The sequence below is a fragment of the Neofelis nebulosa genome, chromosome 10, assembly GCF_028018385.1.
Source record: "Neofelis nebulosa isolate mNeoNeb1 chromosome 10, mNeoNeb1.pri, whole genome shotgun sequence".
Lineage (NCBI taxonomy): Eukaryota > Metazoa > Chordata > Mammalia > Carnivora > Felidae > Neofelis > Neofelis nebulosa.
This window is the reverse complement of record NC_080791.1, coordinates 11,179,204-11,206,990: the sequence shown is the minus strand read 5'-3', so window position 1 is coordinate 11,206,990 and position 27,787 is coordinate 11,179,204. Positions and strand designations below refer to the sequence as shown.

At 44.1% G+C, this 27,787-nt stretch overlaps 1 protein-coding gene across 4 annotated transcripts in view; it reads right to left on the bottom strand.

The window, feature by feature from the left end:
* Nucleotides 1-5,265, bottom strand: part of TTC12 (tetratricopeptide repeat domain 12) — a 54,362-nt gene extending 49,097 nt beyond the window's left edge. For 3 of the 4 annotated variants that reach the window (XM_058686745.1, XM_058686748.1, XM_058686747.1), the window contains exons 1-2: nucleotides 5,198-5,265; nucleotides 2,253-2,325 (exon numbers count right to left, since the gene is read on the bottom strand). In XM_058686745.1, coding sequence (XP_058542728.1) covers nucleotides 2,253-2,310 — 58 coding nt within the window. In that variant the 5' untranslated portion in view covers nucleotides 2,311-2,325; nucleotides 5,198-5,265. Of the gene's footprint in view, nucleotides 1-2,252; nucleotides 2,326-4,503; nucleotides 4,683-5,197 lie in introns of those variants that run through there. The other variant, XM_058686746.1, reaches the window with a different exon arrangement.
* Nucleotides 5,266-27,787: the final 22,522 nt, after the last annotated feature.

Below are 27,787 nucleotides of genomic sequence, written 5' to 3'. Positions count from 1 at the left end.
TCATAAGAAGAGGAAGAGACGTCAGGGACGTACACACACACACACACACACACACACACACACACACACACAGAAAAATGACCATGTGAGGATGCGGCGAGGAGGCCATCTCCAAGCCAGAGAGAGAGGCCTCAGGAAAAACGAAAACTGATGACACCTTAGTCTTGGACTTCCAGCCTCCAGAACTGTGGGAAGTAAATTTCTACTGCTTAAGCCATTCAGTTGGTGTTTTGTTACAGCAGCCCAACCAGACTGATACAATTTGTAAACTGAGTTACAGTCTCTTGTACTTTGCAAATCTCAAATCTCCCTTTGTATCACACATCACATTCCAGATGGCTTGTGTAGTATCTGTTCTCCCCACTGGACTCTAGATATCCCGAAGGAAGGGAAGTCTTATTTATTATTACCGGTCTCTCTGGTGCCTAGCAAAGCTCAGTACATAGCAAGAGCCCAGGAAATGAATGCATAGAATCTACACAGGTGGCTCTACAAATGTAAAGTAACTACAAATGAAATAAAATTGGAAATTCAGTTACCAGGTAGCACTAACCACATTTCACATGCTCGACAACTGCATGCAGTTACTGGCTACCATAGTGGACGGTGCGGATTAGAGGACATTTCCATCACCACCGAAAGTTCCGTCGGCTAGTACTGGTATAAATGGTACCTGCAAGAACTCTGAGCGTGAATGAAAGCGAGCCGGTAAAGACAGATGGGGAGGGAGGCAGAGGGAATGTCAAAGGCAACATGCAGAGCATGAACCACCAGGGTGTGTGCCGAGGAACTAGAAGTGTGAGGTAAGGAGAGGCAAGCGGTAAGGACAAGGTCACGGGAGGGCTTAAGTCCCCGATGAGAGCTTGAAGTTTATTGTGGCTGCGGAGAGAATCCAAGCAGAGAAGTGTCTGGGTCAGATTTGCATTTTTAGATACATTACTCTGTGGGGAGCGTAAGCCTGGAGGCAGGAACAACAATCAGGGGGTTGTTGAAACAGTCTGGGTCAGAGAACCAGGACAAAGCAGGGGGTGGGGAGGAAGGAGTTGGAGAAGAAAGCTAAACTTGATGGCTGATCGAATGGAGGGTGAGATGGCAGGAGTCCATTGTGACTGGTAAACTTCTGGATGGTTGTGCCAACGGAGACTAGAATGAAGGGGAAGGGAGGAGAAGCGGTATTATTTGGGAGGAGGATAGAAGGGTAGGGCAACAAGCAACTGCACTTTGGACGCATTAAGTCTGCGGTGTTCGTGGGGTACTGTGGCCGTGACGAGTGGCACAGAGCCCGAGCCTCGGCAAAGAAGGCCGGGTGGCAATGGAGATGTGGGGGTCGTGAGTAAACGGGTTGTTGGGAAAACCCTGTGCTTGGACCAGACCCCCTGAAGAGCAAAGTGAGCAGCAAGTGGGCCGAGGCCAGAACTCAGCAGAACAGCATTTAGGGATGCGCAGAGGAGAGGCCCAGGGATGTTATCTTTTATCAAGTGACCCAGACTATTTTTAAAACCGTTTTAATGGTTTTGGGCCCATACAGGCTGCTAGAAGGAGCCTGCTTTGGACCCATACAGGCTGCTAGAAGGAGCAATTTCAACCTATTTCTGTTTGATATGCAAGATTTGTTGGGTTGTTGGTTTGCTTGTTTCCATCATCAAACAAGCTCCCTGAAGCCTGAAGAATAGGAACAAACTACTTTGGAATCTAGTGAATGTGCTTTGTGGGATCAGAGTCTGTCCTTTGAGATCCCACCTATCTGAGCTGGGGAAGGGGTCTTCTGTCTTCTTGCCTAGAGGCAGAGAGATGGGGATAGGACAACCAAAAGCCATTCATGTAATCAGATGGACCCAGGGGTAGAGCCACTTGATTTTGCTTCTGCAGCTCAAAATCAGAAACGGCTCTGCCCTAAAGCAAGAAGAGACTGATTACTGAGGTTCCTGAGCGATCTCGAAGGGAACAGCTAGGGCTCCTTTGACCTGAAGTCTACGTGGAAGGGGACAGAATATGGAGGAGACTTGTCCCCCTCAGTTCCCATCAGAATGTTAATGGCTTCTCTGATACCAATGAACAGCCTCAAAATACTACCCCAGGCTCTAATATTACTTGCTTCTTAATACCTTTTCTGTTTAATTCCAGTTATATTTTCTCTTAGAGTCATAAACCTATCAGGCAACCCAGGAACTAACTTCGGGTGGTCACTTCTCTTCAGTCACCCCACCTTGCTAACGCAGAATTTAATTTGTTTATGATTTACTGGTACTTACTGATTTCATCCACATTTTTAAGAAATTTCTGCAAGTCTTTCTCGTGATCGTCTGCCATCGTCAACCAGAATCCCTGAGGGAGGCAGTGGAAGTGACGAGAATTAATAGTAATAAAACGCTAAACAGGATTTTTCAGGCTTATTAGCCTTCTAAAACTAAGAGCCAAGTGGTTATTTTTTTTTTTTTTTTGGTATATCAAACTTGAAAATTTTATTTTATTTTATTTTATTTATTTATTTATTTTTTTATTTTTTAATATATGAAATTTACTGTCAAATTGGTTTCCATACAACACCCAGTGCTCATCCCAAAAGGTGCCCTCCTCAATACCCATCACCCACCCTGCCCTCCCTCCCACCCCCCATCAACCCTCAGTTTGTTCTCAGTTTTTAACAGTCTCTTATGCTTTGGCTCTCTCCCACTCTAACCTCTTTTTTTTTTTTTTTTTCCCTTCCCCTCCCCCATGGGTTTCTGTTACGTTTTTCAGGATCCACATAAGAGTGAAACCATATGGTATCTGTCTTTCTCTGTATGGCTTATTTCACTTAGCATCACACTCTCCAGTTCCATCCATGCTGCTACAAAAGGCCATATTTCATTTTTTCTCATTGCCACGTAGTATTCCATTGTGTATATAAACCACAATTTCTTTATCCATTCATCAGTTGATGGACATTTAGGCTCTTTCCATAATTTGGCTATTGTTGAGAGTGCTGCTATAAACATTGGGGTACAAGTGCCCCTATGCATCAGTACTCCTGTATCCCTTGGATAAATTCCTAGCAGTGCTATTGCTGGGTCATAGGGTAGGTCTATTTTTAATTTTCTGAGGAACCTCCACACTGCTTTCCAGAGCGGCTCCAAGTGGTTATTTTTAAGATGGGTTTGTGTTCATAAATAACGTCATGAATAACGGCAGGTGATCTATTTCACTCTGATTGCTGGGAAGGCCAAGCAAGGGATACTCATTATTTGTGGTGATGCTTCTGGAAAGCTGTCAGCCCTCCCTCCTCTGGGAAAACTGCTCTGCAAAATGTTCCTCCAAGCCCGACATCCACTGCTGTGATTCAGGGACTGGGTATAAAGGAGACCAGGAGGGGAGGGGCTGCCAGGAATGGAGGAAAGTAACACTGGACTTTGGTCGTGACAGGCCCGCCCAGCCAGAAGCTTGGACCTAGCTGTGTGACTGGTAACCAGGAACGGGAGAATGTGCATTTAAATGTCCAAACTTGCTTAAAATATAAGCCTCTAGGGGAGCCTGGGTGGCTCAGTGGGTTAAGCGGCTGACTTCGGCTCAGCTCAACTCACGGTTCCTGAGTTCGAGCCTGGCATGGGACTCTGTGCTGACAGTTCAGAGCCTGGAGCCTGCTTGGGATTCTTTGTCTCCCTCTCTCTCCGCCCCTCCCCCACTCATACTCTGTCTCTCTCTTCAAAAACAAAACATTAAAAAGAAATTAAACCAGGGGCGCTGGGGTGGCTCAGTCGGTTAAGCGGCTAACTTCGGCTCAGGTCATGATCTCAGGGTTCCTGAGCTCCAGCCTGGTGTGGGGCTCTGTGCTGACAGCTCAGAGCCTGGAGCCTGATTCGGATTCCGTGTCTCCCTCTCTCTCTGCCCCTCCCCAACTCACACTCTGTCTCTCTCTAAAAAAAATAAATAAACATTAAAAAGAAATTAAAACAGGGGTGCCTGGGTGGTTCAGTGGGTTAAGCTTCCGACTTCGGCTCAGGTCATGATCTCATGGTTTGTGAGTTTGAGCCCCGCATAGGGCTCTGTGCTGACAGCTGGGAGTCTGGAGCCTGCCTGGGTTTCTGCGCCTCCCTCTCTCTCTGCCCCTCCCCCGCTTGTGCTCTATCTTTCTCTCTCAAAAATGAATAAATGTAAAAAAAAAAAAAAATTAAAAAGAAAAAAGAAATTAAAACAATAAAATATAAGCCTCTGTCTTGTTTCCTAGGTGTGAAGAGAAGCTAAAAATTGGCTGAAGGGATGAGAACTCGATGGCACTGTGCATGCACCAGCATCTCTGTTCCTGTCCAGGTACTTTGGATTTATTACTTCTCTCTCAGTCGTTTGTGAGTAAAAAGGCCTCACGTTGTAGCCAGTGGTTCCCAAAGCTCACCCAAAGGCCATAAAAGTCGTCCAAAAAATGTGTTAAGTATACACAGTCCTCAGCCTTGGCGCCAGAGTCAGTAACCTTGCCGGGGCGCCGGGGAATGGATACTTTTAAACACTCGCCGAGAGATTCTGACTTACGATTAGGTTTAGCAGCAGCGCAGACCTGTAACGCTCCAGTTACTGCAAATTTGAACTCTGATACACAAACAAGCTGGGAGTGATTTGACCTCCTGAGACCCCACCGGTTATAAGCTGTGTGACCTCAGCTAAATTAACCAACCTCTCTGAGCCTAACTCATTCTATGGAAACGGTAATAGGAACCGAGAGGGCTACCCTGGGGGTTCACTGAAAGCGCCAGGTACACGATGAGTGGTAAATGCTGGTAAATGCGAGGCACCCTTATCTATAAAACGGGGGAAGTGGGACATGTGGCTTAACTAGGCGAGCGCTAGGGTTCCTTCCAGTTCCTTCCAGAACTGAGGCCTAGTGAAGCGAGTTAACTTGCCCAGGGTTGCCGGGTTAGAAGGAAGGCTCAGCACTTCTCGGGGCAGGTCGGACGCGAACTCTCGGGGGCCAGTGGCCGGGGGAGGGCACGCACGCGGGACCCCAGCGACGAGCCGGGGCGGGGCCGGAGGGGCGGGGCCGACGGCACCGTTGCCGGGCAACCGCTCCACAGCGTCCACCGGCCCCAGTTCCCAAAGCCGAAGTCCCAGCCCGCGGGGGGTCACCGTCCCATCTGCTGAGGCCCACACCAGTGTCCTGTGCTCGGCGCTGACGGCCAGATCAGGACCACATCCCAAGAAAGACCCCGAGACACCCCACCACACTGACCTGACACGCCCAGGGGCCGGACAGGAAATGGCGGCTGTTGGCGGGCGGTGACTGACCAGGGACGGGGGGCGTGGCCAGTGTCGGGGGCGTGCCCAGCGGCCGGGGGCGTGCCTAGAGTCTGGGTGCGGGCGAGGCCTCAGTGCTCTGGTTCTGGAGCCAGCGTGCTGCCAGTTCGTGGCCGGGCTGGGGGCCCTGGGTCCAGGATGTGTACCCGGTCAGGGGCTGGAAGCAGGTCTCTGAATCAGGGCCAGGTGTTCGTCCCTTTTTCCTCTAAGGAAGGGGCATCTCTCTGATCATCTTACTATCCCTGTCCCAAAAAGGGGACAATCTCCAGTGTACTTGGGAGAGGCAAACTTGGGTGAAATCTGGGCTTATTGTTAGATGTGAGACCTTCAGAGAGCTCTGTAATCTTCTGATCTTTTCTCGTCTATAAACTGGAGAAATGGCACGTTCTCCCAAGGTTTATGGTTAAAGTGCCAGGCATCTAGTCAGTAGGAATACGTGTTAGTTATTATCCAGGGAATCCTAGGATTTGGAGCTGAATGAGACACATTCACATTTTGAATAAATGCACACAGTTTTAAAGAGATTCCAGTCTGTTTTTTGAAACAAAACTTCAGTATTATGGTGCTGGGTTAAAGGGGCAAGGGGAGAAAAGCCAGTTTTGGGGAAAGTTCCATCTTGAGTTTAAGCTCAGAAACCCTTGGGATGCCTTGGCAAATTTGTGGGTGCATTTCAGAAACCTGTTTGCTGGCTGAGGAGCCCCTGGGGATAGAATTTACCAGAAGGGAAGGGGGTTCAGTCATGGCCAGTTAGATCCAACATTGGCTGAGCACAGTCTGCTGAGTCCTGTGTTCTCCATGGGGCTGTTTGACTGAAATCTGCACAAGGTGTTGGTACACATCAGTCCTGCTTGAGAATCCCTTGTAATGGAGTAGAGCACACAGGGGCTGGGGCATTGACCTCTTCGCTGCAGCCTGGGGGCCGCTTTAGCAGAGTCCTTAGTACATCAGCTGCAGCAGGAGGCCGTGGGACCTGGGGGACCCAGCAGTATAGTCACAGCAGCTGTCCCCAGGGACTGAGCTGCCTCATGAGAGGTAGCACAGCAGAGGTGTCTGGGAGAGTGGGGCTGCTGTGAGGCCACACCCTGGACATTCTCAGAAAGACCTGGGTTACTTTACAGTGACCTTGGAGCGTGTGCGAATTTGTGGAGACAGGAACCCGTGACAAGTCATCACTGTTAGCGTTGTCCCATTTTCCCCTCAGGCTTGTGAGTTCTTGAGTACACACAGGCATAGTCTCCAACCTCAGGCTCCTTCTTGTCGCTTTGAGGCTGACAGTTTTAACTCCAAATCGCTTACTTCTCATTCTACTACTGTTCACCAAACTCCTGTCCTGGACTTCAAGAGGGGCCTTCCCACAACCCAGTGTACCACACTACCATTCGTTCACACATTCCTGTGTCGATTGTGGATGGTCTGCAGTGTGCCAGGTGCTGGGGAGAGAGAGCCCCCCTGGTGTACTTCATAGCTATTTATCATGCGCTGAGTGCTCAGGGGCTCTAGAACCCGTCAGCCCGGGTCCAGATCTCAGCTCTCCACTTTGCAGCATTTATTAAAATATTAAGCCCTTCCTGTGCACCTTTAGTGAGCTAGGTACTGGAAATCTTTTTCTCTTCTTACCATTACTAGTTGTGTGACCTTGACAAGTTACTTCATCTCTTAGTTTCCTCCTCTGTAAAAACGAGGATGTTAAATAGTATTGATCTTACAGGATTGCTGTGAGAGGTACACGAGTTAATACAGGTAGAGTGTCTAGACAAAACATGGAGCATTATCAAGACTCAGTAAATGTTATTAATTCTTATTACTACTCTTGTGATTAGTATGCATTAGACCAGTGCTTCAGAACCTGGACTATGCCTAAGAATTACCTGGGGATTTTGCCAAGTTGCAGATTCAGATTCGGCAGGACTGGGGTGTGAGATTCTTCAGTGATGCCTCTTTGTGAAGTGTAGGCCACACTGAGTAGTGCATGAATGATGTTTTCTTTATGCTCGAAGTTATGTATAGTTTTTATAGTTACAAGTTATTTTTTTCCCCTTGAAGTCATATTTCCATTTTACACCCCTCCACACGCATACTCACTCAGAATACTATCCTAATACAGTGTACGTTTTTTAAAAATATAATTTATTGTCAAGTTAGCTAAAATACAGCATATACAGTGTGCTCTTGGCTTCAGGGTTAGATTCCCGTGATTCACCGCTTACATGCAACACCCAGTGCTCATCCCAGCAGGTGCCCCCCTCAATGCCCATCACCCATTTTCCCCTCTCCCCTGCCCCCCCAATCAACCCTCAGTTTGTTCTCTGCATTCAAGAGTCTCTTAAGGTTTGTCTCCCTCCCTCTCTGTTTGTAACTGTTTTTCCCCTTCCCTTACCCCCCCCCCAGTCTTCTGTTAAGTTTCTCAAGATCCACATGAGTGAAAACATATGGTGTCTGTCTTTCTCTGACTTATTTCACTTAGCACAATACCCTCCAGTTCCATCCATGTTGTTGCAAATGGCAGGATTTCATTCTTTCTCATTGCCAAGTAGTATTCCATTGTTAATACAGGATACTTTTATGCTTGAATGTCTTTTACTGATCATCCCATCCTAATTCTCTGCCACAGAAATATCAACAAACATTGCTGGGATGTTTGCTTTAACCAGACACCATACTGTAAGTCAGGGACACAGCCCCTGCCCTCAATGCATTCACAGTCCAGTGAGGAAGATAGATACACAAACAGATTATTACCAGGCAGTGTGGTAGAGGCGGTGAAGGACTAGTGCTTACGGAAGGAGGAAGGAGGAAGGAGAGGAAATGGAGGCAGGGCCCCACAGGAATAGGGGTTTACAGAGTTCATGTGGAAGCTGAGCATGTGTACAGTGCTCCAGGCAGAGCTGACAGGACGAACAAACATTCAGAGGCAGGAAGCATTGCTCCACGGGTGAGAAAACCGAAAAGTTTAAGGCAAGAGTGGTGAGAAATGAGCCAGAGGAATGCGTTATGGCACAGAGTGTCAAGGAGGGAAGCCGTAGGAAGAATGGGAGGAAAGGAAGAGAGCAGACAAGAGTGGGACAAGATACCTGGGCAGGAGGGACGCCAAGGAGAGGGCAGATGTGTTTGCTCCTAGGTCAGGATAGGTGTAAGGATACTCAGCAGCAACGCACACTTGTGGCATCTTTAGAAGTCATTTCCATCTTGATGGCTCCTACCTGGGTCTCTCTCCAGCCGAGACCTCGCTCTATGCCCTGGCCCTCTGATTCAACAGAGTGATTAGACTGTGAATCTCTTGGGGGTAGGAATTTTGTTTTAGTTTGTCTTAGTATTCCCAGTGCCTGGTCCTTAGATGGAGCTAAATTTAGATTTGCTGAGTGAGTTGATTTCTTGCTCTGCATGGAGGAAGGCTCCAGTCTAAGTCATTCTACATGGGAAAGGAATATGGATGTTTACAGTTTCTCTGCATCAGGCTTCTCAGGAAGGTCCATCCTGGAGGACAAACATTGTTATAGTCACAAAATATGTTTTAGGGTAAATCTACTTGACAGATTGATCACTTTAAAATGTTAGAGGTCCTCGGGGGCGGTTGAGCATCCAATCTTGATTTCAGCTCAGGTCATGATCCCAGGGTTGTGGGATCCAGCCCCACATCAGGCTTTGCCTTGAGCTTGGCACCTTCTTAAGATTCCCTCTCTCTCTGGGGTGCCTGGGTGGCTCAGTCGGTTAAATGTCCGACTTCCATCAGGTCATGATCTCACAGTTTGTGAGTTCGAGCCCCACATTGGGCTCTGTGCTGTCGGTTCAGAGCCTGGAGCCTGCTTATGATTCTGTGTCTCCTTCTCTCTCCACCTGTCCCCTGCTCATGCTCCGTCTCTCTCTGCCTCTCAAAAAATGAATAAACATTAAAAAATTAAAAAAATTTAAAAAGATTCCCCCTCTCTCTGTCTCTGTCTCTCCCTCTGCCCCTTCTCCCCTGCTCATGCTCTCCCTTCCCCCCTAAAATAAAATAAAAAAATAAAATAAAATAAAATAAAATGTCAGAGGTCCTAGTAAGCCTTGGGTAGTCACTGGACTGTCTGCAAAGATTCCAATATTCCTTCTCCCAGGCATATAGTAGAATCTCACTTCTCTGCGACCAGGTGATTTGCTTGTTCAGTGCCATGTGGGAAGAAGTGAAGAGGGCAGAAGCCTTTAAGAGCCAGTGTGTGACTCACCATACAGAGCCAGCCTGTCCTCTGCCCCAGCAACCAGGTAGTGAAGGCTGTATCTGCTTGAGTCCCTGAGTGAGGGTACATGGACCAGAGATGCCCTTCTACCTTTGATGGACACGTAGCAATAGACCTTCCTTGCTTTAATCCACGAGGATTTTGGACTTGTTTGTTAGGCAACATAACAGCCTTTCATGTCTAATATGACAACTCAGACTGCTTGCTGTCGGTCATTTGCTACAGTGACAAAATCTAGGGACCATGCCCATGAGTGCACATAGATTATGATCACTGTGACTTACGTTTTAAGTATCAATGTTTGCATTTTCATACATGTTCAAATACACAGAGGAAAACAGACGTTTGAAACGTGTGTGCCTGGTATCTCAAATTTATTCCTCTTAGGGAAACTTTATGAATCATACAACTGCCACTTCCACTCAACCTAATCCCCCTGTGTGGTATATACAAATTTCACTTTTTCTTTATGTCCTCATAAAAGTTGGAGAACATTTGGCCACCTTCCACTGTGCAGTATATTGGAGACTTGGAGATTATTATAAGCTGTCTCTTCTCTCTGCTTTCCCTTTTGTGTAAATGATTCCAGCTCTTTGCTTTTTCTCACCAATCATACTTTATACACTTAGGAGAAATTAAAAAAAATGGTTTTCACCCAAGGACAGCCGCATGCAGAATACAGGGATCCTGCCTTTTCCTGCTGAAAGTGAAGAGTGCTGACAACATGAGCCAGGAGCCACACTGTGAAGATGTCCCATTGGTCAAAACCCTTCATGTAGATGCCGGGCCCACAATTCTTTCGGAAACTTTGGCTTTAGGATTTCTCAGGGAAGGAAGCTAAAAGAATTCAGCCCTGTGTCTTCCCTCCCTAAGGGAAATTCATGAGTCACATTTGCTATTTCCCCCCAAACATATGTCCTTTCATTAAAAAGAAAAGAGAAGCTAAACCATTGGCGTCTTGGATGCACCCTTTTCTCTTTCAGTTCCTGCCTGGTTATAGATGAAGAAATGATTTCAAGATCTAGTCACAGATTTAGTCTGGATGTCCACAGAGGAAAAGAGTCTTCCTTGGGATGTCCACGTGTAAATAATGACACCACAGTTACTGACAGCAGCAATAACAAAAACCACGGTGATGACAGTAACTGGCCTCACTGACTCACTTGGGGCCAGGAGTCGCACTCAATCCTTTACAGGCATTAGCGGACTTAAAACTCTCAGCAGCCTTATGAGCTCAGCAGCCTTATTCCTATTCCACAGGTAAAATGCAGTCGGGGAGGTTACAGGACTTGCCAGAGCAGAAGCCAGGATGGGTACCCTGGTCTGAGTGTTCCTCCAGCTCATCCTACCCATGTCGCCACCCTGCCTCCAAAGTGGCGCCCTTCCCGGAGAGCTCTGTCTTCAGCTTCCTTCTGGTAGTCCGGAGCCCTAAGTCTGCCTCCTGGGCATATCCACCTCCCTACAGGGTGCTCTGTCTGCTTTACAGGCTGGTCCAACCCTCTGAAGGTGAGGGGTGCATCTCTCCTACAGCCAGAGGACCATGTCGCCTCCTCCATTAAGGACAGGGTGACTCCAACAGTGTCCTCCCTTAAAGCCTTTCTGTGGGTCTCAGATGCCTACGTGGAAGGAGACTCAGGCATTGAGCAGCAGGTGGAAACCGGATCCTCTTGTCTCTGCCTGATGTGGAGCAGCACTGCCACCATGTGGGCAAACTGGCTGTGCGGGGACAACCATGGAGCCCAGGAAAAGTCAGGAAAGCAGCCACAGAAGCCCGCATTCGTTCATTTATTTAAAGTTTGTGGAGCACCTACTACGTGTCATGGGCTTGGCTAGGCTCCTTCTATTGATGCGGCTGCTGCCTAGGTAGTGAATTAAATTATGGCAACGATCTGGGCTCTAGTGAATGTCCAGCATTTCTTCATCATTTACTTGGGGGCACTTTCGTCTAGGGCTGATTTGCAACACCCAGAAATTATAAAGATACATCAGCTTTGTGCACCAGGGTTTCCTTTGCCTCCAAGGTTTTGGGGACAAGCGGACAACAGAGAAATACAGGACTCCAGAGTTACTTACCGTCCTGATACGGGCTCCATCTCGATGGTTATGAAAGGGCAGGATTATGTATTTCTAGTACATGCCTTTGCTTCTTTTTGTATTAACTGGGAAATACTGAGGCGCCTGAGTGGTTCAGTCAGTTAAGCGTCTGACTTTTGGTTTCAGCTTAGATCATGATCTCATGGTTGGTGAGACTGAGCCCTGCATTGGGCTCTGTGCTGACAGTGTGGAGCCTGCTTGAGATATTCATTCATTCATTCTCTTTCTCTCTCTCTCTCTCCCTCTCTCTCTCAAAATAAATAAACATAAAAAAACAGGTAAATAGTACATTAAAAGCTTATCCTAGAAACTTAGAAAGTAGAGAAAAACAGAAAATTATACCTGACCTCTTTACCCTGACACTATCACTGTTAACATTTTTTGTAATTTATTTTTTCTAATTTTATTTTTTCAATTTACATCCAAATTAGTTAGCATATAGTGCAACAATGATTTCAGGAGTAGATTCCTTAGTGCCCCTTACCCATTTAGCCCATCCCCCCTCCCACAACCCCTCTGGTAACCCTCTGTTTGTTCTCCATAATTAAGAGTCTCTTATGTTTTGTCCCCCTCCCAGTTTTTATATTATTTTTGCTTCCCTTCCCTTGTGTTCATCTGTTCTGTATTAAAGTCCTCATATGAGTGAAGTCATGATAATTGTCTTTCTCTGACTAATTTCGCTTAGCAGAATACCCTCTCGTTCCATCCACATATTTGCAAATGGCAAGATTTCATTCTTTTTGATTGCCAAGTAATACTCCATTGTATATATACACCACATCTTCTTTATCCATTCATCCATCGATGGACATTTGGGCTCTTTCCATACTTTGGCTATTGTTGGTACTGCTGCTATAAACATTGGAGTGCATGTGCCCCTTTGAAACAGAACATCTATATCCCTTGGATAAATACTTAGTAGTGCAATTGCTGGGTCATAGGGTAGTTCTATTTTCAATTTTTTACATTTTTTTAAATGTTTATTTTATTTATTTTTGAAGGAGATAGAGACAGAGTATGAGTGGGGTGGGGCAGAGAGAGAGGGAGACACAGAATCCGAAGCAGGCTCCAGGCTCTGAGCTGTCAGCACAGAGACTGACGCGGGGCTCGAACTCACAAGCCGCGAGATCATGACCTGAGCCGAAGTCAGACGCTCGACTGACTGAGCCACCCAGGCACCCCTATTTTTAATTTTTTGAGGAACCTCCATACCGTTCTCCAGAGTGGCTGCACCAGTTTGCATTCCCACCAGCAGTGCCAAAGAGATCCTCTTTCTCCGCATCCTCACCAACATCTGTTGTTGCCTGAGATGTTAATGTTAGCCATTCTGACAGGTGTGAGGGGGTATCTCCTTGTGGTTTTGATTTATATTTCTCTGATGATGAGTGATGTTGAGCATGTTTTCATGTGTCACTTGGCCATCTGGATGGCTTCCTTGAAGAAGTGTCTATTCATGTCTTTTGCCCATTTCTTCACTGGATTATTTGGTTTTTGGGTGTTGAGTTGGATAAGTTCTTTATAGATTTTGGATACCAACCCTTTATCTGATATGTTGTTTGCAAATATCTTCTCCTATTCCATTGGTTGCCTTTTAGTTTTGCTGATTGTTTCCTTCACTGTACAGAAGCTTTTTATTTTGATGAGATCCCAATAGTTCATTTTTGCTTTTGTTTCCCTTGCCTCTGGAGACATGTTGAGTAAGAAGTTGCTGTGGCCAAGGTCAAAGAGGTTGTTGCCTGCTTTCTCCTCTAGGATTTTGATGGCTTCCTGTCTTACATTTAGGTCTTTCATCCATTTTGAGTTTATTTTTGTGTATGGTGTAAGAAAGTGGTCCAAGTTCATTCTTCTGCATGTCACTGTCCCGTTTTCCCAGCACCACTTGTTGAAGAGACTATCTTTATTCCATTGGATATTCTTTCTTGCTTTGTCAAAGATGAGTTGGCCATACATTTGTGGGTCCATTTCTGGGTTTCCTATTTTGTTCCATTGCTCTGAGTGTCTGTTTTTGTGCCATATCACTGTTAACATTTTGATGTATTCCTCTCTGCTTTTTTTTCCTGCATTTTTTTTTGCAATAAAGTAACTGTGCTTATATATGATTTTACATTTTACTTTATGGTGTAGCACATTGTCATCATAATGATAATAGATGATACATTCTGAGCAGCCATGATGTCCCAGGCCCTTTGCTAGAGGCTTTAAATGTCATGCCATGAAGCCAAAGAACAGGTATTATTAGGAGATGGTATTATTATCCCTTTTTTTTTTTTTTTGAGAGAGAGAGAGAGGAAGAGAAAGAGAAAGAGAAAGCGAGAGAGAAGATCCCAAGCAGGCTCTGCACTATCAGCACAGCCCAACGTGGGACTTGAGCCCACAAACCATGAGATCATGACCTGATCTGAAATCAAGAGTTGTATGCTTAACCGACTGAGCACTCAGGTTCTCCAATTATTCCTCTTTTAATAAACAAGACAACTGAGGCTCAGAGAGGATCCAAACATCCACACATCTCTTGCCTCTCATAAGTCTGAGCCGTGTCACTGCACTGTTTCAGTAACGCTCATTTAATGTCTGCATTGCTTCCCATGGGTCCCTGCCCTGTGCTGCACTCGCCTGCTTGCCCTATTTTAGACCTTTAGTTGCTGCTAATCTCATTTAGCTGATGTAAATATTGCTGCCAGAAGCCTCTCTAAATGTAACTTTTTACAAATCCAGGATTAATTTCTTAAGGTGGCTTTTCAGAAGTGGGTTTCCCAGTCAAGAGTTTGGACTTTTTATGGCTGTTAGTATTTTTGAATTGCTTCTCAGTGGGTTGCACAAATTTGTACACATTAGCCCTGCAACCAGAGATGCATGACAATGCCAGTTTCACAGCATCCTCACCAGCACTGAGGGTTGATTTCTTTTTCAGTCTAAATGATGATAGGGGCACCTGGCCGGCTCAGTGGGTAGAGCATGAGACTCTTGATCTCAGGGTCATAAGTTTGAGCCCCATGTTGGGTGTAGAGCTTACTTTAAAAAAAATAGAACATGATAAATGGCCTGATAAGAAAATCTGTGATAAGTGGGTTGTTTTGTGGGTCTCTCATCATTAGAGAGGGTGGAATGTCTTTTACTTCTCACCACTGTGCTGGCACTTTCTGCCTCCTTGGCCTCCCCAGAACATCTCTACTGTCATGGTTCCTTGTCATCCTAGGGTCCAGGGACTCTCCCAGGGGGTCTGTAGATAGAATTCAGCGGGTTTTGGAACTTATTTAGGAAAAAAATACCTTTGTTTTTATAAAACTTTCACTGAAGAAGCACCCCTTCCATCCCATCATGAGTGCAGGCAACAAACCACAGTAGAGTTACCAGGAGCTGTGATAGCATTTATGCTCAGCAACACTTGGAAATTACGGTAGTTACTAGTCATGCTGCTAGAACTTGTGTTTGGATGTGTTAATAAACAAACACATTTATTACCACATCACATATTTGTTTATAAAGTATTTCGCTAATTGTATTTTAATATCGTTTTCCTTTGTAATCCTAGGTTTTCTTTAAATAAATACATTAAATTTTATTTTATTTTATTTTTGAAATGATCATGTTTTTTCAGTGTGTTTTTAAATAAATGTTTTTAAATGTTTATCCATTTTTTTAGAGAGAGAGAGAGAGCATGCAAGCTGTAGAGGGGCAGAGGGAGAGGGAGACAGAGGATCCAAAGCTGACAGCACAGAGCCAGCTTTGGGGACTTGAACTCACAAAGTTGGACGTTTCACCAACTGAGCCACCCAGGCACCCATATTTTAATTTTTAAGTTTATGTATTTATTTTGAGAGAGACAGAGATAGTACAAGTAGGGGAGAGGCAGGGAGAGAGAGAGAGGGAGAGAGAGAGAGAATCCCATCCAGGCTGCCAGCCCAGAGCCTGATGTAGGACTCAAAACTCATGAACCTCAAGATCATGACCTGAGCAGAAACCAAGAGTGGGATGCTCAACTGAATGAGCCACCCAGGTGCCCCAAGTAAGTAAATTAAATTTTAAAGTGCTATTCTGAGAAGAGATCCATAGGCTTCACTTGACTACTTTCTGGTGGGGTCATAGCAAAAATAAAGTTTAAAACTCCTGGCCTACAAATCTTCATTATAGAATAATTCCAAATAAATTCATGGTACCACTCCAGGGAGAAGTCAATTTCTCTCCCCTTGAGTGTTCATTGGACTTAGTGATTCACTTCTAAGAGCCTCCACAGTTGAGAAATTTGCAGACACCTCCTTAACCCAGTGACCAAGGTCAACCTGACCAGTGAGAAGTCATGTTGATGTCGTGAATCTGTGATAAGAAGGGCTCTCCACCTCTGTGCCATTCTTCCCCGTCAAATCCATACCCCAGATCTAGCCACAAGCAAACATCAGACAACCCAGGTTCAGGGACATTCTCCAAAATATCTGATCAGTCCTCTTCAAGTGTCAAGGTCATGGGAACAATGAAAGACTGAAGAACAGCCACATACTAAAAAGTGTAAGGAGACAGACTAAATGCAACACGCCCTTCTCAGCTGCTTCCACTGCTGAGGTGGAGTAGGTACAAGATGTTTCTGGAATGTCTCATGCCAACAAGCAATGAGGTCCTCAGAAACCTTGGGGTCATGTACAAAAGATACAGAACCCAGCTTGAATGGGTTTTCACTGAGTATGGGGACAAGGGACAATTTGAGCGTGAAGATAAATAATGAGAGTAACAATCCACTGGGAAAAAAATAGCAAACCGTTAGTTTACATTGATATAAATAAAGAATGACACAATTGAAAGTTCGTTTCACGTGGGATGTTTACAAATTTAAATACCTCCCCACATACTAAGCCCTCAATTAATGATATTTACTACAACAATGGACAAATGCTGATTAACTACAAAGGGGAAAAGAGGAACTTTACAGTGGAGAGGCTTGGCAGACATCACCTTAATTAAAGGATCAGAGTGGACATTGTCAGATGCGGGGAGTGGGGAGAGGAGGGGGTTGGAAATGAAGTGCTACCTTCCAGGATGCAGTGAGAAAAACCCATTACCACCTCTGTGATATCCCTATCAAAGAGGCATTGTCTGACGTTAATTGTGAGAAAATTTCAAACAAACCAAAATCAGGGGACATCTTACAAAAGAAATGGCCTGTGCCCTTTGAAAATATGAGGGTCGTGATAGACAATAAAGGATAGGTCTTCCGCATTGAAAAAGATCAGGGTCACAAAACTAAATGAGATGTGTACACACAAACATGGTTTTTCTTTTCCTTAAAGATAATCAGTGAAACCACTGGAGAAATTTGAATGAGGGCCTCAGATTAAATAATAGTGTTGTAGGGGTGCCTGGGTGGCTCAGTGGGTTGAGCGTCCAACTTCGGCTCAGGTCACGATCTCGCGGTCCGTGGGTTCAAGCCCAGCGACGGGCTCTGTGCTGACAGCTCAGAGCCTGGAGCCTGTTACGGATTCTGTGTCTCTCTCTCTCTGACCCTCCCCCATTCATGCTCTGTCTCTCTCTCTGTCTCAAAAATAAATAAACGTTAAAAAAAATTTTTTAAAAAATAAATAATAGTGTATCAATGTTAATTTCTTGGTTTTGCCTGCAATTGTGCTTAGGTAGGGGAGGAAATGACCTTGATGGTACAAGATGGTAAAATACTTGCAGATATTGGGACATCAGGTCAGAAACCAATATTTCAGTAAAAACAAAGTTCTTTGCACCTGTACTCACAACTTTTATGTAAGTTCATGATTATGACCGGGAGGAGTTGAGGCTACCTTTTTGTGGCCATTTTTTTTTCAATCCAATAGAATATTATGGCTGTATTTTTTTTTTTTTAGTCTACCACAATGTCCAGAATAGAACTCTTGTTTTCCAACCCTAAATATACTTCTTCCTCTCTCCGAAAATGATCCCAAACACCCACCTTCTTGCTTAAGGCAAAAGCTCTCTTTATTTCAAACCCTGTATCTCATCCACCAGGACGTCTTACCAAGTCCAGCTCCAAAGCGGGTCTTGAATCTGTTCATTTTCCATTGCTGGTCCTGCCCCCCCTCACTGAGCCACCACTTCTGGGCAGCCGTGAAGGAGATGTTCATGGGGAGGTCTGTGGGAGCCCATCGCCTCTGCGTATTCCCCAGCCAGGTGGTGGTGGGTCTGAGGCTGGGGTTGGAAGGATGCTAATGGGCAGCTGAACTTGAGTGGAGAAGAGAGAAGATGTACTGGAACTCAGCGAGGCCCTTGGCATCTGGCCATCAGCGCCCGTGACAGCACGACGTCCTTCAGAGAGTAATGGCATCACTTCTGCCTTCAAACGTCGCAAGAGCCTCTTCTTTGGGTCAAGTCTAGTTGGAACCATACAAAGAAGGGAGTTCTGGGAAACACAGTCCCCAGTGTAACCAAGTTGACAGTGCACATTTCCACCATGCAATTCCCATACTGCTCAGTCTGAAGTGGCCACTGTCGTACTCTATCACATCACAGAGCTGTTTTAATTCTCTGCTTTAGCTATCAGTCTCATCTGTTTCCTGGGGCCTTCCCTGCCACAGAGTTATCTCAGCACAGCTTGGATCTTGTCTGTCCTCAGCACATAGAACAGGGAGTGGCACATGGTGTGGAATAAATGTCCCCTCCCCCATCACCTTGACTTTGACAATTCCTATTTTTGGATCCATTATTTATAATACCCTGCTTCCACGTGCTAATTTATTTTATTAAATAAGAATTAATAACATTCTTTTGAGTTTGAGTAAAGAAAAAAAAACCCTCTCCCCACCCCCACCCCCAACAAATAGACTTCAGTAAAGGGAAATGTATCGGGTCATGGAATGGACAAGTCCAAAGACTCTTTCAGGCACAGCTGAATCCAGGAGGCTCCAATACTGCTGAGATTTGTTCTGCTTCTTGTGTGCTGGTTTCGGGCTCAGGCAGTCTTTCCCCTCAGGGTGGCACCTGAAGATTTCCCTTGTCATGGTTCAGTGAGAATAGAACTGCTTTTTTACTGGTAGTTTCAATAACAGTCCTGTCCTGGGAGTAGAAGGGGAATCCCCCTCCCAAAATATTGAGGTGCCATTGAGAGCAGAGAGGAAGATTTGTTTGTTCACTGCAGCATTGTTGTGAGGATTAACAGTGGATGTTTTGAAGTTTCTGGCACATAGTAAGTCCTCGATTAATGACAGTTGCTACAACGATAATTAATATTGTCGTATAATTACCATTACTGCATGAAAGCATTTTCTACACTGCAGGGTACCAAACGAACGTTAGATATCATTATCTCTCTCAGAGCCGGGCAGATCAGACAACCCAATTCAGGAGCGGAGGGGAGGAGGAGCTTTCCTTTCTCAGACCCCACGGAGACCTCGGCGTTCTGTCTGGGGGCAGCTGGGTCGGAGGGAAGGTGTGGTCCTCCTGTGGTTCTCAGGATGGCCACTTGGTGGCAGCTTTAGCCCATTTTGTGCTCTTCTCAGCCAGGTCCTCACTGGGCTAGCCTGCACACGTGGGCTTCCCCGGGAGCCTCAGGGTCCACACTCCTCCTCACACCTTCTGCCTGAGATGCTTCCTTGTGCTGGAGATGATGGTGGGGGGCGAGTCACATGTGGATAGATGCATACAGAGGATTTCAGTGGGGTTTCAGGGCTGTGGGATGGGGGCAGGGAGGCTTGGGTGAGTCTGGAGCATCTCCACCAGAAGTCTGCAAAACTGGCAAGAGGCTGGGTGTGTATTGGGTGAACAGCCTGGGTGCGGGGCTCCAGGAGACATGTGTCACGTTCTGGATGCCCATCATCTGTGGACCATCTTTGCTCTATTGGAGGAAGTTCCAGCCTTCTGAGTCATGTGGAAGCCTGAGAACGGTATTCCCCAGGTTTCTTTGCAGCTACCTACGGGACACAGGTGAGACCCAGGCCCCTCTGACTAGACTCACAGAGGTGAGACTTCACTCTGGAGATGAGAGCAACCTGAGGAGAGAGGTTCTGCCCAGAACCCCCTCCCTCCCTTTTTCTTTCTGGCAAAGATAATGACAGAGGTATTGGCTTTCTTTTGGAGGTGAGGGTGAGGTGGGTAGTTGGTAGCAGTGAGAAGGTCAAGTGTCTGACCCATACGTGGGCACTGCTGGGGGAAAGTGGGCAGTGCTGGTTTTCTCCTCAGACCTGTTCACAGGACTGTTACAGGCTTTGCTTTTGGAAGCCTGGTCTAAATCCTTGTTCTCCAGGCGTCCTAAGACTGTGTTAAACCACCCAATATCTTTTTAGTAAAATCTTGTTCTGGTTTAATCCATCAGAATCGTAATCTGTTGCCTGCAGCAAAGAACCTTGACAAAGGTAAGTACGAGCCCTGTGTTTATCCCATGCCAAGTACGAGGCCTCTTTTAAATTTCAAACAATTCCATGAGGTAGGAATTCTCATTTTATAGATGAGGCGAGCATACTTAGAGAGGTTAAGTACTTTGCCCATGGTCACACAGCTTGTATGTACCAGTGCCTCGAGTCCAGTGAAAGATATGTTGCTCTCTGGAGTTCGTGATCTTTCCAGTGTGCCCCAATAGGGACATTATCTGTACCCGCCCCCAACCTAACTCAGTGACAGAAGCTTATTCGGTGCCCAATAAAGATTCAGCCTTAATAAATACCGAACAAGTGAGTAAATGAAAATGCCACAATCTTTTGTTCTTGGATGGTGCTTGAGCTTGGATTGTCTCCTGGAGTGTGGGGGGCAGGCTCAGGTAAAATGGCAGGTGAAATTCATCTTATGAAGTCTCACCTCTCCCTTTAGAGCCCTTCCCCTCCTTGTGCCCCACGTCCCTGTTTGCTGCCCCTGCTCCAGCTTCTTGGTTCCATCTGGAACATAGTTAAATGCTTGTCTGTCCCCAGAGGTGAATTCCAAAGATGACGATGGTCACATTCACAATTTGCTCCCTCTGTGGTCAGTGCTCCAGCCCCCGGTGGGTGCTCAGAGTCGTTGCTATCAAAGCATCTAGAATCTGAACAAAATCACCCATGCATTGATGCATCAGTGTCCCTGTCCCCATGCTGGAGGGGTGGCTGTCCACCTCTACTTAAAGACTCCACTGTCCACTTTTAGTGGCCCTAATGAGACAATAGTCTCCCTTATGTGTGTGTCCAGCCAGTTTCTCTGTAACACTGGGTCTAGTCAGGACCTCCGGAGCAATACTTGGTAAGCCCACTCCCATCCTTAGTTGACAACCCCTCAGACGTGTGAAGGCAGCCGCTGGAAGTCTCCTGCGTTCTGCCCCACGGTGCCCTCCCACTCTGTTCCCAGGGTTTTGTTCCCAAGTGAAGCACACCCCCACCCCTCCCCATGCTTCTCTGCAGAAGTGGCTGCCAGTTCCTTCCCCCTCCAGCCCTGGACACGCCCCACTGGCCAGTGTTTCTTCTTGTGTGTGACCAGGGGTCTGAAACCTAAACTAGCCAGGGCAGGGCCGAGTGTCAGCTCACATGTCCCTCGCTGTGGATCCCTTATGACCAGGTTCAAATTCTGGCTCTGTTTTTTAATGGCTGAGTGACTTTGGGCAAGTTATGAAACCTCTCTGTGCTTTAGTCTTTTCATGTGTAAAATAGATGAAAATCTACCTCATAGATTATAAGGATAACAGAGGAAGTATTTGTTAAGTGCTTAGAATGGTGTCTGTCATAGTGCTATAAACTTGTTTTCAAAATAAATACAACTATTAATGTCAACATCAGAAGTATTTTTTAAGTAGAAAAAAGTAGTTTTATTTTATTTTATTTTTAAAATTTACATCCAAGTTAGTTAGCATATAGTACAACAATGATTCCAAGAGTAGATTCCTTAACGCCCCTTACTCATTTAGCCCATCCCCCCTCCTACAACCCTTCCAGTAACCCTCTGTTCTCCATAGTTAAGAGTCTCTTATGCTTTGTCTCCCTCCCTGTTTTATATTATTTTTGCTTCCTTTCCCTTGTGTTCATCTGTTCTGTCTTAAAGTCCTCATATGAGTGAAGTCATATGATAATTGTCTTTCTCTGACTGACAAATTTCGCTTAGCATAATACCCTCCAGTTCCATCCACGTAGTTGCAAACGGCAGGATCTCATTCTTTTTGATGGCCAAGTAATACTCCACTGCATATATATACCACATTCTTCTTTTTTTTTTGAGTCTTTACTCCAGAAACATGGCAAATGTCTGCATTTATTCAGATATTATTTTATTCTTTAATAAACATTTGTTTTTAGCATAGCCCTGTCAGTCTTTGAACATTTTCTTATTTTCGAGAACAGCAAGATATTCCAGCTCACTCTCCTGTTTCCCTGCCAAAGATCTATAATCAAGCATTTCATTAAGGACTCTAGTTCATTTCAGTGGGGAATAGTACTTAGACACAACTATCTGAGCCCTAGGTGCCCTCTCATTGGAATTACTGTGGCTTTCCTGGTTGAAGGGAAGAAAGCTAATGGTAGAGGCATAGATCACCCAGGCTACATGTTCCTGGTTAGACCTACTTCTCTCTCAGACTGAATCTGTGCATGTTAATTTAATCCTCCTTAAACTGAATGTTAACTGTCATTTCAAGGATTTTCAAAAGTTGCTCAACTTTACCTCCCCCCCCCCAAATCTGGTTATGTATATCAGTCAAAAGTTTTTCCAAAATCCCTAGAGGACTTCATTTTTGTGTTAGTGCTGGAACAGTTACATATTAAACATGTCCTAATAAATCAGTGCTAGTAAATATTTCCAGAGTGCTAATAATTTGAAAGTGGCATCTTTCAAATCTTTTAGGCAAAGATATCACTTTCTTTTAGCCTCAAGAGCATTTTTATACCTTTATCAAATAAAGACACCCACTTATCCTCTGCTTTTTATGTCCTTATACATCACATGTTTTGGAATTCCTTTTGATGTCCTTAAATTCTTGTTTTGTCTAATTTCTAATATATAACTGACTTGCCACACTTAAGAATTCAGGTACATTCATTCCTCATGAGTCTTCATATTATACTGTGATTGCCTCTACTTTGATGTAATATTTTCCCCTGAATATTTTAATATATTTTTTAATATGAAATTTATTGTCAACTTGGTTTCCATACAACACCCACTGCTCATCCCAACAGGTACCCTCCTCAATGCCCATCACCCACCCCCCATCAACCTTCAGTTTATTCTCAGTTTTTAAGAGTCTCTTATGGTTTGCCTCCCTCGCTCTCTAACTTTTTTTTTTCTTTCCTCTCCCCTATGGCCTTCTGTTAAGTTTCTCAGGATCCACATAAGAGTGAAAACATATGGTATCTGTCTTTCTCTGTAGGACTTATTTCACTTAGCAGAACACTCTCCACTTCCACCCATGTTGCTACAAAAGGCCATATTTCATTCTTTCTCATTGCCAAGTAGTATTCCATCGTGTATATAAACCAAAATTTCTTTATCTATTCATCAGTTGATGGACATTTAGGGTCTTCCCATAACTTGGCTCTTGTTGAAACTGCTGCTATAAACATTGGGGTATAAGTGCCCCTATGCATCGGCACTCCTGTATCCCTTGGGTAAATTCCTAGCAGTGCTACTGCTGGGTCATAGGGTAGGTCTATTTTTAATTTTTTGAGGAACCTCCACACTGTTTTCCAGAGCAGCTGCACCAGTTTGCATTCCCACCAACAGTGCAAGAGGGTTCCCGTGTCTCCACATCCTCGCCAGCATCTATAGTCTCCTGATTTGTTCATTTTGGCCACTCTGACTGGCGTGAGGTGATATCTGAGTGTGGTTTTGATTTGTATTTCCCTGATGAGCAGCGATGTTGAGCATCTTTTCATGTGCCTGTTGGCCATCTGGATGTCTTCTTTTTTTTTTTTTTAATTTTTTTTTTTAACGTTTATTTATTTTTGAGACAGAGAGAGAGACAGAGCATGAACGGGGGAGGGTCAGAGAGAGGGAGACACAGAATCTGAAACAGGCTCCAGGCTCTGAGCTGTCAGCACAGAGCCCGACGTGGGGCTCGAACTCACCGACCGCGAAATCATGACCTGAGCCGAAGTCGGCCACTTAACTGACTGAGCCACCCAGGCGCCCCATGGATGTCTTCTTTAGAGAAGTGTCTATTCATGTCTTCTGCCCATTTCTTCACTGGGTTATTTGTTTTTAGGGTGTGGAGTTTGGTGAGCTCTTTATAGATTTTGGATACTACCCCTTTGTCTCATATGTCATTTGCAAATATCTTTTCCCATTCTGTCGGTTGCCTTTTAGTTTTGATTGTTTCCTTTGCTGTGCAGAAGCTTTTTATCTTCATGAGGTCCCAATAGTTAATTTTTGCTTTTAATTCCCTTGCCTTTGGAGATGTGTCAAGTAACAAACTCCTGAGGCTGAGGTCAGGGAGGGTTTTTTCCTGCTTTCTCCTCCAGTGTTTTGATGGTTTCCTGTCTCACATTGAGGTCCTTCATCCATTTTGAGTTTATTTTTGTGAATGGTGTAAGAAAGCGATCTAGTTTCATTCTTCTGCATGTTGCTGTCCAGTTCTCCCAGCACCATTTGTTAAAGAGACTCTTTTTTCCATTGGATATTCTTCCTGCTTTGTCAAAGATTAGTTGGCCATACTTTTGTGGGTCCAATTCTGGAGCCTCTATTCTATTCCATTGGTCTATGTGTCTGTTTTTGTGCCAATACCATGCTGTCTTGATGATGACAGCTTTGTAGTAGAGGCTAAAGTCTGGGAATGTGATGCCTCCTGCTTTGGTCTTCTTCTTCAAAATTACTTTGGCTATTCGGGGCCTTTTGTGGCTCCATACGAGTTTTAGGATTGCTTGTTCTAGCTTCAAGAAGAATGCTAGTGCAATTTTGATTGGGATTGCATTGAATGTGTAGATTGCTTTGGGTAGTATTGACATTTTAACAATATTTATTTTTCTAATCCATGATCATGGAATGTTTTTACACTTCTTTGTATCTTCTTCAATTTCCTTCATAAGCTTTCTACAGTTTCAGCATACAGATCTTTTACATCTTTGGTTAGGTTTATTCCTAGGTATTTTATGATTCTTGGTGCAGTTGTGAATGGGATCAGTTTCTTCGTCTTTCTGTTGCTTCGTTATTAGTGTATAAGAATGCAACTGATTTCTGTACATTGATTTTGTATCGTGCAACTTTGTTGAATTCATGTATCAGTTCTAGCAGACTTTTGGTGGAGTCTATTGGGTTTCCATACATGGGAGTCCATGTATATCGTGTTATCTGCCAAAAGTGAAAGCTTGACTTCATCTTTGCCAATTTTGATGCCTTTGATTTTCTTTTGTTGTCTTATTGCTGATGCTAGAGCTTCCAATATTATGTTAAACAACAGTGGTGAGAGTGGACATCCCTGTCGTGTTCCTGATCTCAGGAGGAAAGTTCTCAGTTTTTCCCCATTGACTATGATATTAGCTGTGGGCTTTACATAAATGGATTTTATGACGTTTAAGTATGTTCCTTCTATCCCGACTTTCTTGAGGGTTTTTATTAAGAAAGAATGCTGAATTTTGTCAAATGCTTTTTCTGCATCGATTGACAGGATCATATGGTTCTTATCTCTTCTTTTATTAATGTGATGTATCACATTGATTGATTTGCGAATGTTGAACCAGCCCTGCAGCCCAGGAATGAATCCCACTTGATCATGGTGAATAATTCTTTTTATATGCTGTTAAATTCGATTTGCTAGTATCTTATTGAGAATTTTTGCATCCATATTCATTAGGGATTTTGGCCTGTAGTTCTCTTTTTTGCTGGGTCTCTGTCTGGTTTAGGAGTCAAAGTAATGCTGGCTTCATAGAATGAGTCTGGAAGTTTTCCTTCCCTTTCTATTTTTTGGAACAGCTTGAGAAGGATAGGTATTATCTCTCCTTTAAATGTCTGGTAGAATTCCCCAGAGAAGCCATCTGGTCCTGGACTCTTATTTGTTGGGAGGTTTTTGATAACTGATTCAATTTCTTCTCTGGTTATGGGTCTGTTCAAGTTTTCTATTTCTTCCTGTTTGATTTTTGGAAGTGTGTCAGCGCTTAGGAATTTGTCCATTTATTCCAGGTTGTCCAGTTTGTTGGCATATAATTTTTCATAGAATTCTCTGAAAATTGCTTGTATTTCTGAAGTATTGGTTGTAATAATTCCATTTTCATTCATGATTTTATCTATTAGGGTCATCTCCCTTTTCTTTTTGAGAAGCCTGGCTAGAGGTTTATCAATTTTGTTTATGTTTTCAAAAAACCAACTCTTGGTTTCATTGATCTGCTCTATAGTTTTTTTAGGTTCTATATTGTTTATTCCTGCTCTGATCTTTATTGTTTCTCTTCTTCTGCTAGGTTTGGGGTGTCTTTGCTGTTTGGCTTCTATTTCCTTTAGGTGTGCTGTTAGATTTTATATATGGGATTTTTCTTATTTCTTGAGATAGGCCTGGATTGCAATGTATTTTCCTCTCAGGACTGCCTTCGCTGCATCCCAAAGCGTTTGGATTGTTGTATTTTCATTTTCATTTGTTTCTGTATATTTTTTAATTTCTTCTCTAATTGCCTGGTTGACCCATTCATTCTTTAGTAGGGTGTTCTTTAACCCCATGTGTTTGAAGGTTTTCCAGACTTTTTCCTGTGGTTGATTTCAAGTTTTATAGCATTATGATCTGAAAGTGTGCATGGTATGATCTCAATTCTTTTATACTTGTGAAGTGCTGTTTTGTGACCCAGTATGTGATCTATCTTGGAGAATGTTCTGTGTGACTCAAGAAGAAAGTATATTCTGTTGCTTTGGGATGCAGAGTTCTAAATATATCTGTCAAGTCCATCTGATCCAATGTATCATTCAGGGCCCTTGTTTCTTTATTGATCCTGTGTCTAGATGATGTATTCATTGTTGTAAGTGGAGTGTTAAAGTCCCCTGCAACTACCACATTCTTATCAATAAGGTTGCTTATGTTTGTGATTGTTTTATATATTTGGGGGCTCCCGTATTCGGCGCATAGACATTTATAATTGTTAGCTCTTCCTGATGGATAGACCCTGTAATTATTATATAATGCCCTTCTTCATCTCTTGTTACAGCCTTTAATTTAAAGTCTAGTTTGTCTGATACAAGTATGGCTACTCCAGCTTTCTTTTGACTTCCAGTAGCATGGTAGATAGTTCTCCAACCCCTTACTTTCAATATGAAGGTGTCCTCAGGTCTAAAATGAGTCTCTTGTAGACAGCAAATAGGTGGGTCTTTTTTTTTAATCCATTCTGATACCCTATGTCTTTTGGTTGGAGCATTTAGTCCATTTACATTCAGTGTTATTCTTGAAAGATATGGGTTTAGAGTTATTGTGATATCTGTAGGTTTCATGCTTGTAGTGATGTCTCTGGTACTTTGTGGTCCTTGTAACATTTCACTTACAGAATCCCCCTTAGGATCTCTTGTAGGGCTGGTTTAGTGGTGATGAATTCCTTCAGTTTTTGTTTGTTTGGGAAGACCTTGATCTCTCCTTTTATTCTGAATGACAGACTTGCTGGATAAAGGATTCTCAGCTGCATATTTTTTCTGTTCATCACTCTGAAGATTTCCTGCCATTCCTTTCTGGCCTGCCAAGTTTCAGTAGATAGGTCTGCCACTAGTGTTATGGGTTTCCCTTTATAGGTTACAGCCTGTTTATCCCTAGCTGCTTTCAGAATTTTCCCTTTATCCTTGTATTTTGCCAGTTTCACTCTGATATGTTGTGCAGAAGATCGATTCAAGTTACATCTGAAGGGAGTTCTCTGTGCCTCTTGGATTTCAATGCCTTTTTCCTTCCCCAGATCAGGGAAGTTCTCAGCTATGATTTGTTCAAGTACACTTTCAGCCCCTTTCTCTTTCTTTTCTTCTGGAATTCCTATGATATGGATATTGTTCCATTTGATTGTATCACTTTGTTCTCTAATTCTCCCCTCATACTCCCGGATTTTTTTAATCTCTGTTTTTCTCAGCTTCCTCTTTTTCCATAGTTTTTACTTCTAATTCACCTATTCTCTCCTCTGACTCTTCAATCCGTGCTATGGCCACCTCCATTTGATTTTGCACCTCATTTATAGCATTTTTTAGCTCCTCATGACTGTTTCTTAGTCCCTTGGTCTCTGCAGCAATAGATTCTCTGCTGTCCTCTGTGCTATTTTCAAGCCCAAGATTAATTTTATGACTATTATTCTAAATTTTTGTTCTGTTATATTGCTTAAATCGTTTTTGATCAGTTCGTTAGCTGTCGCTACTTC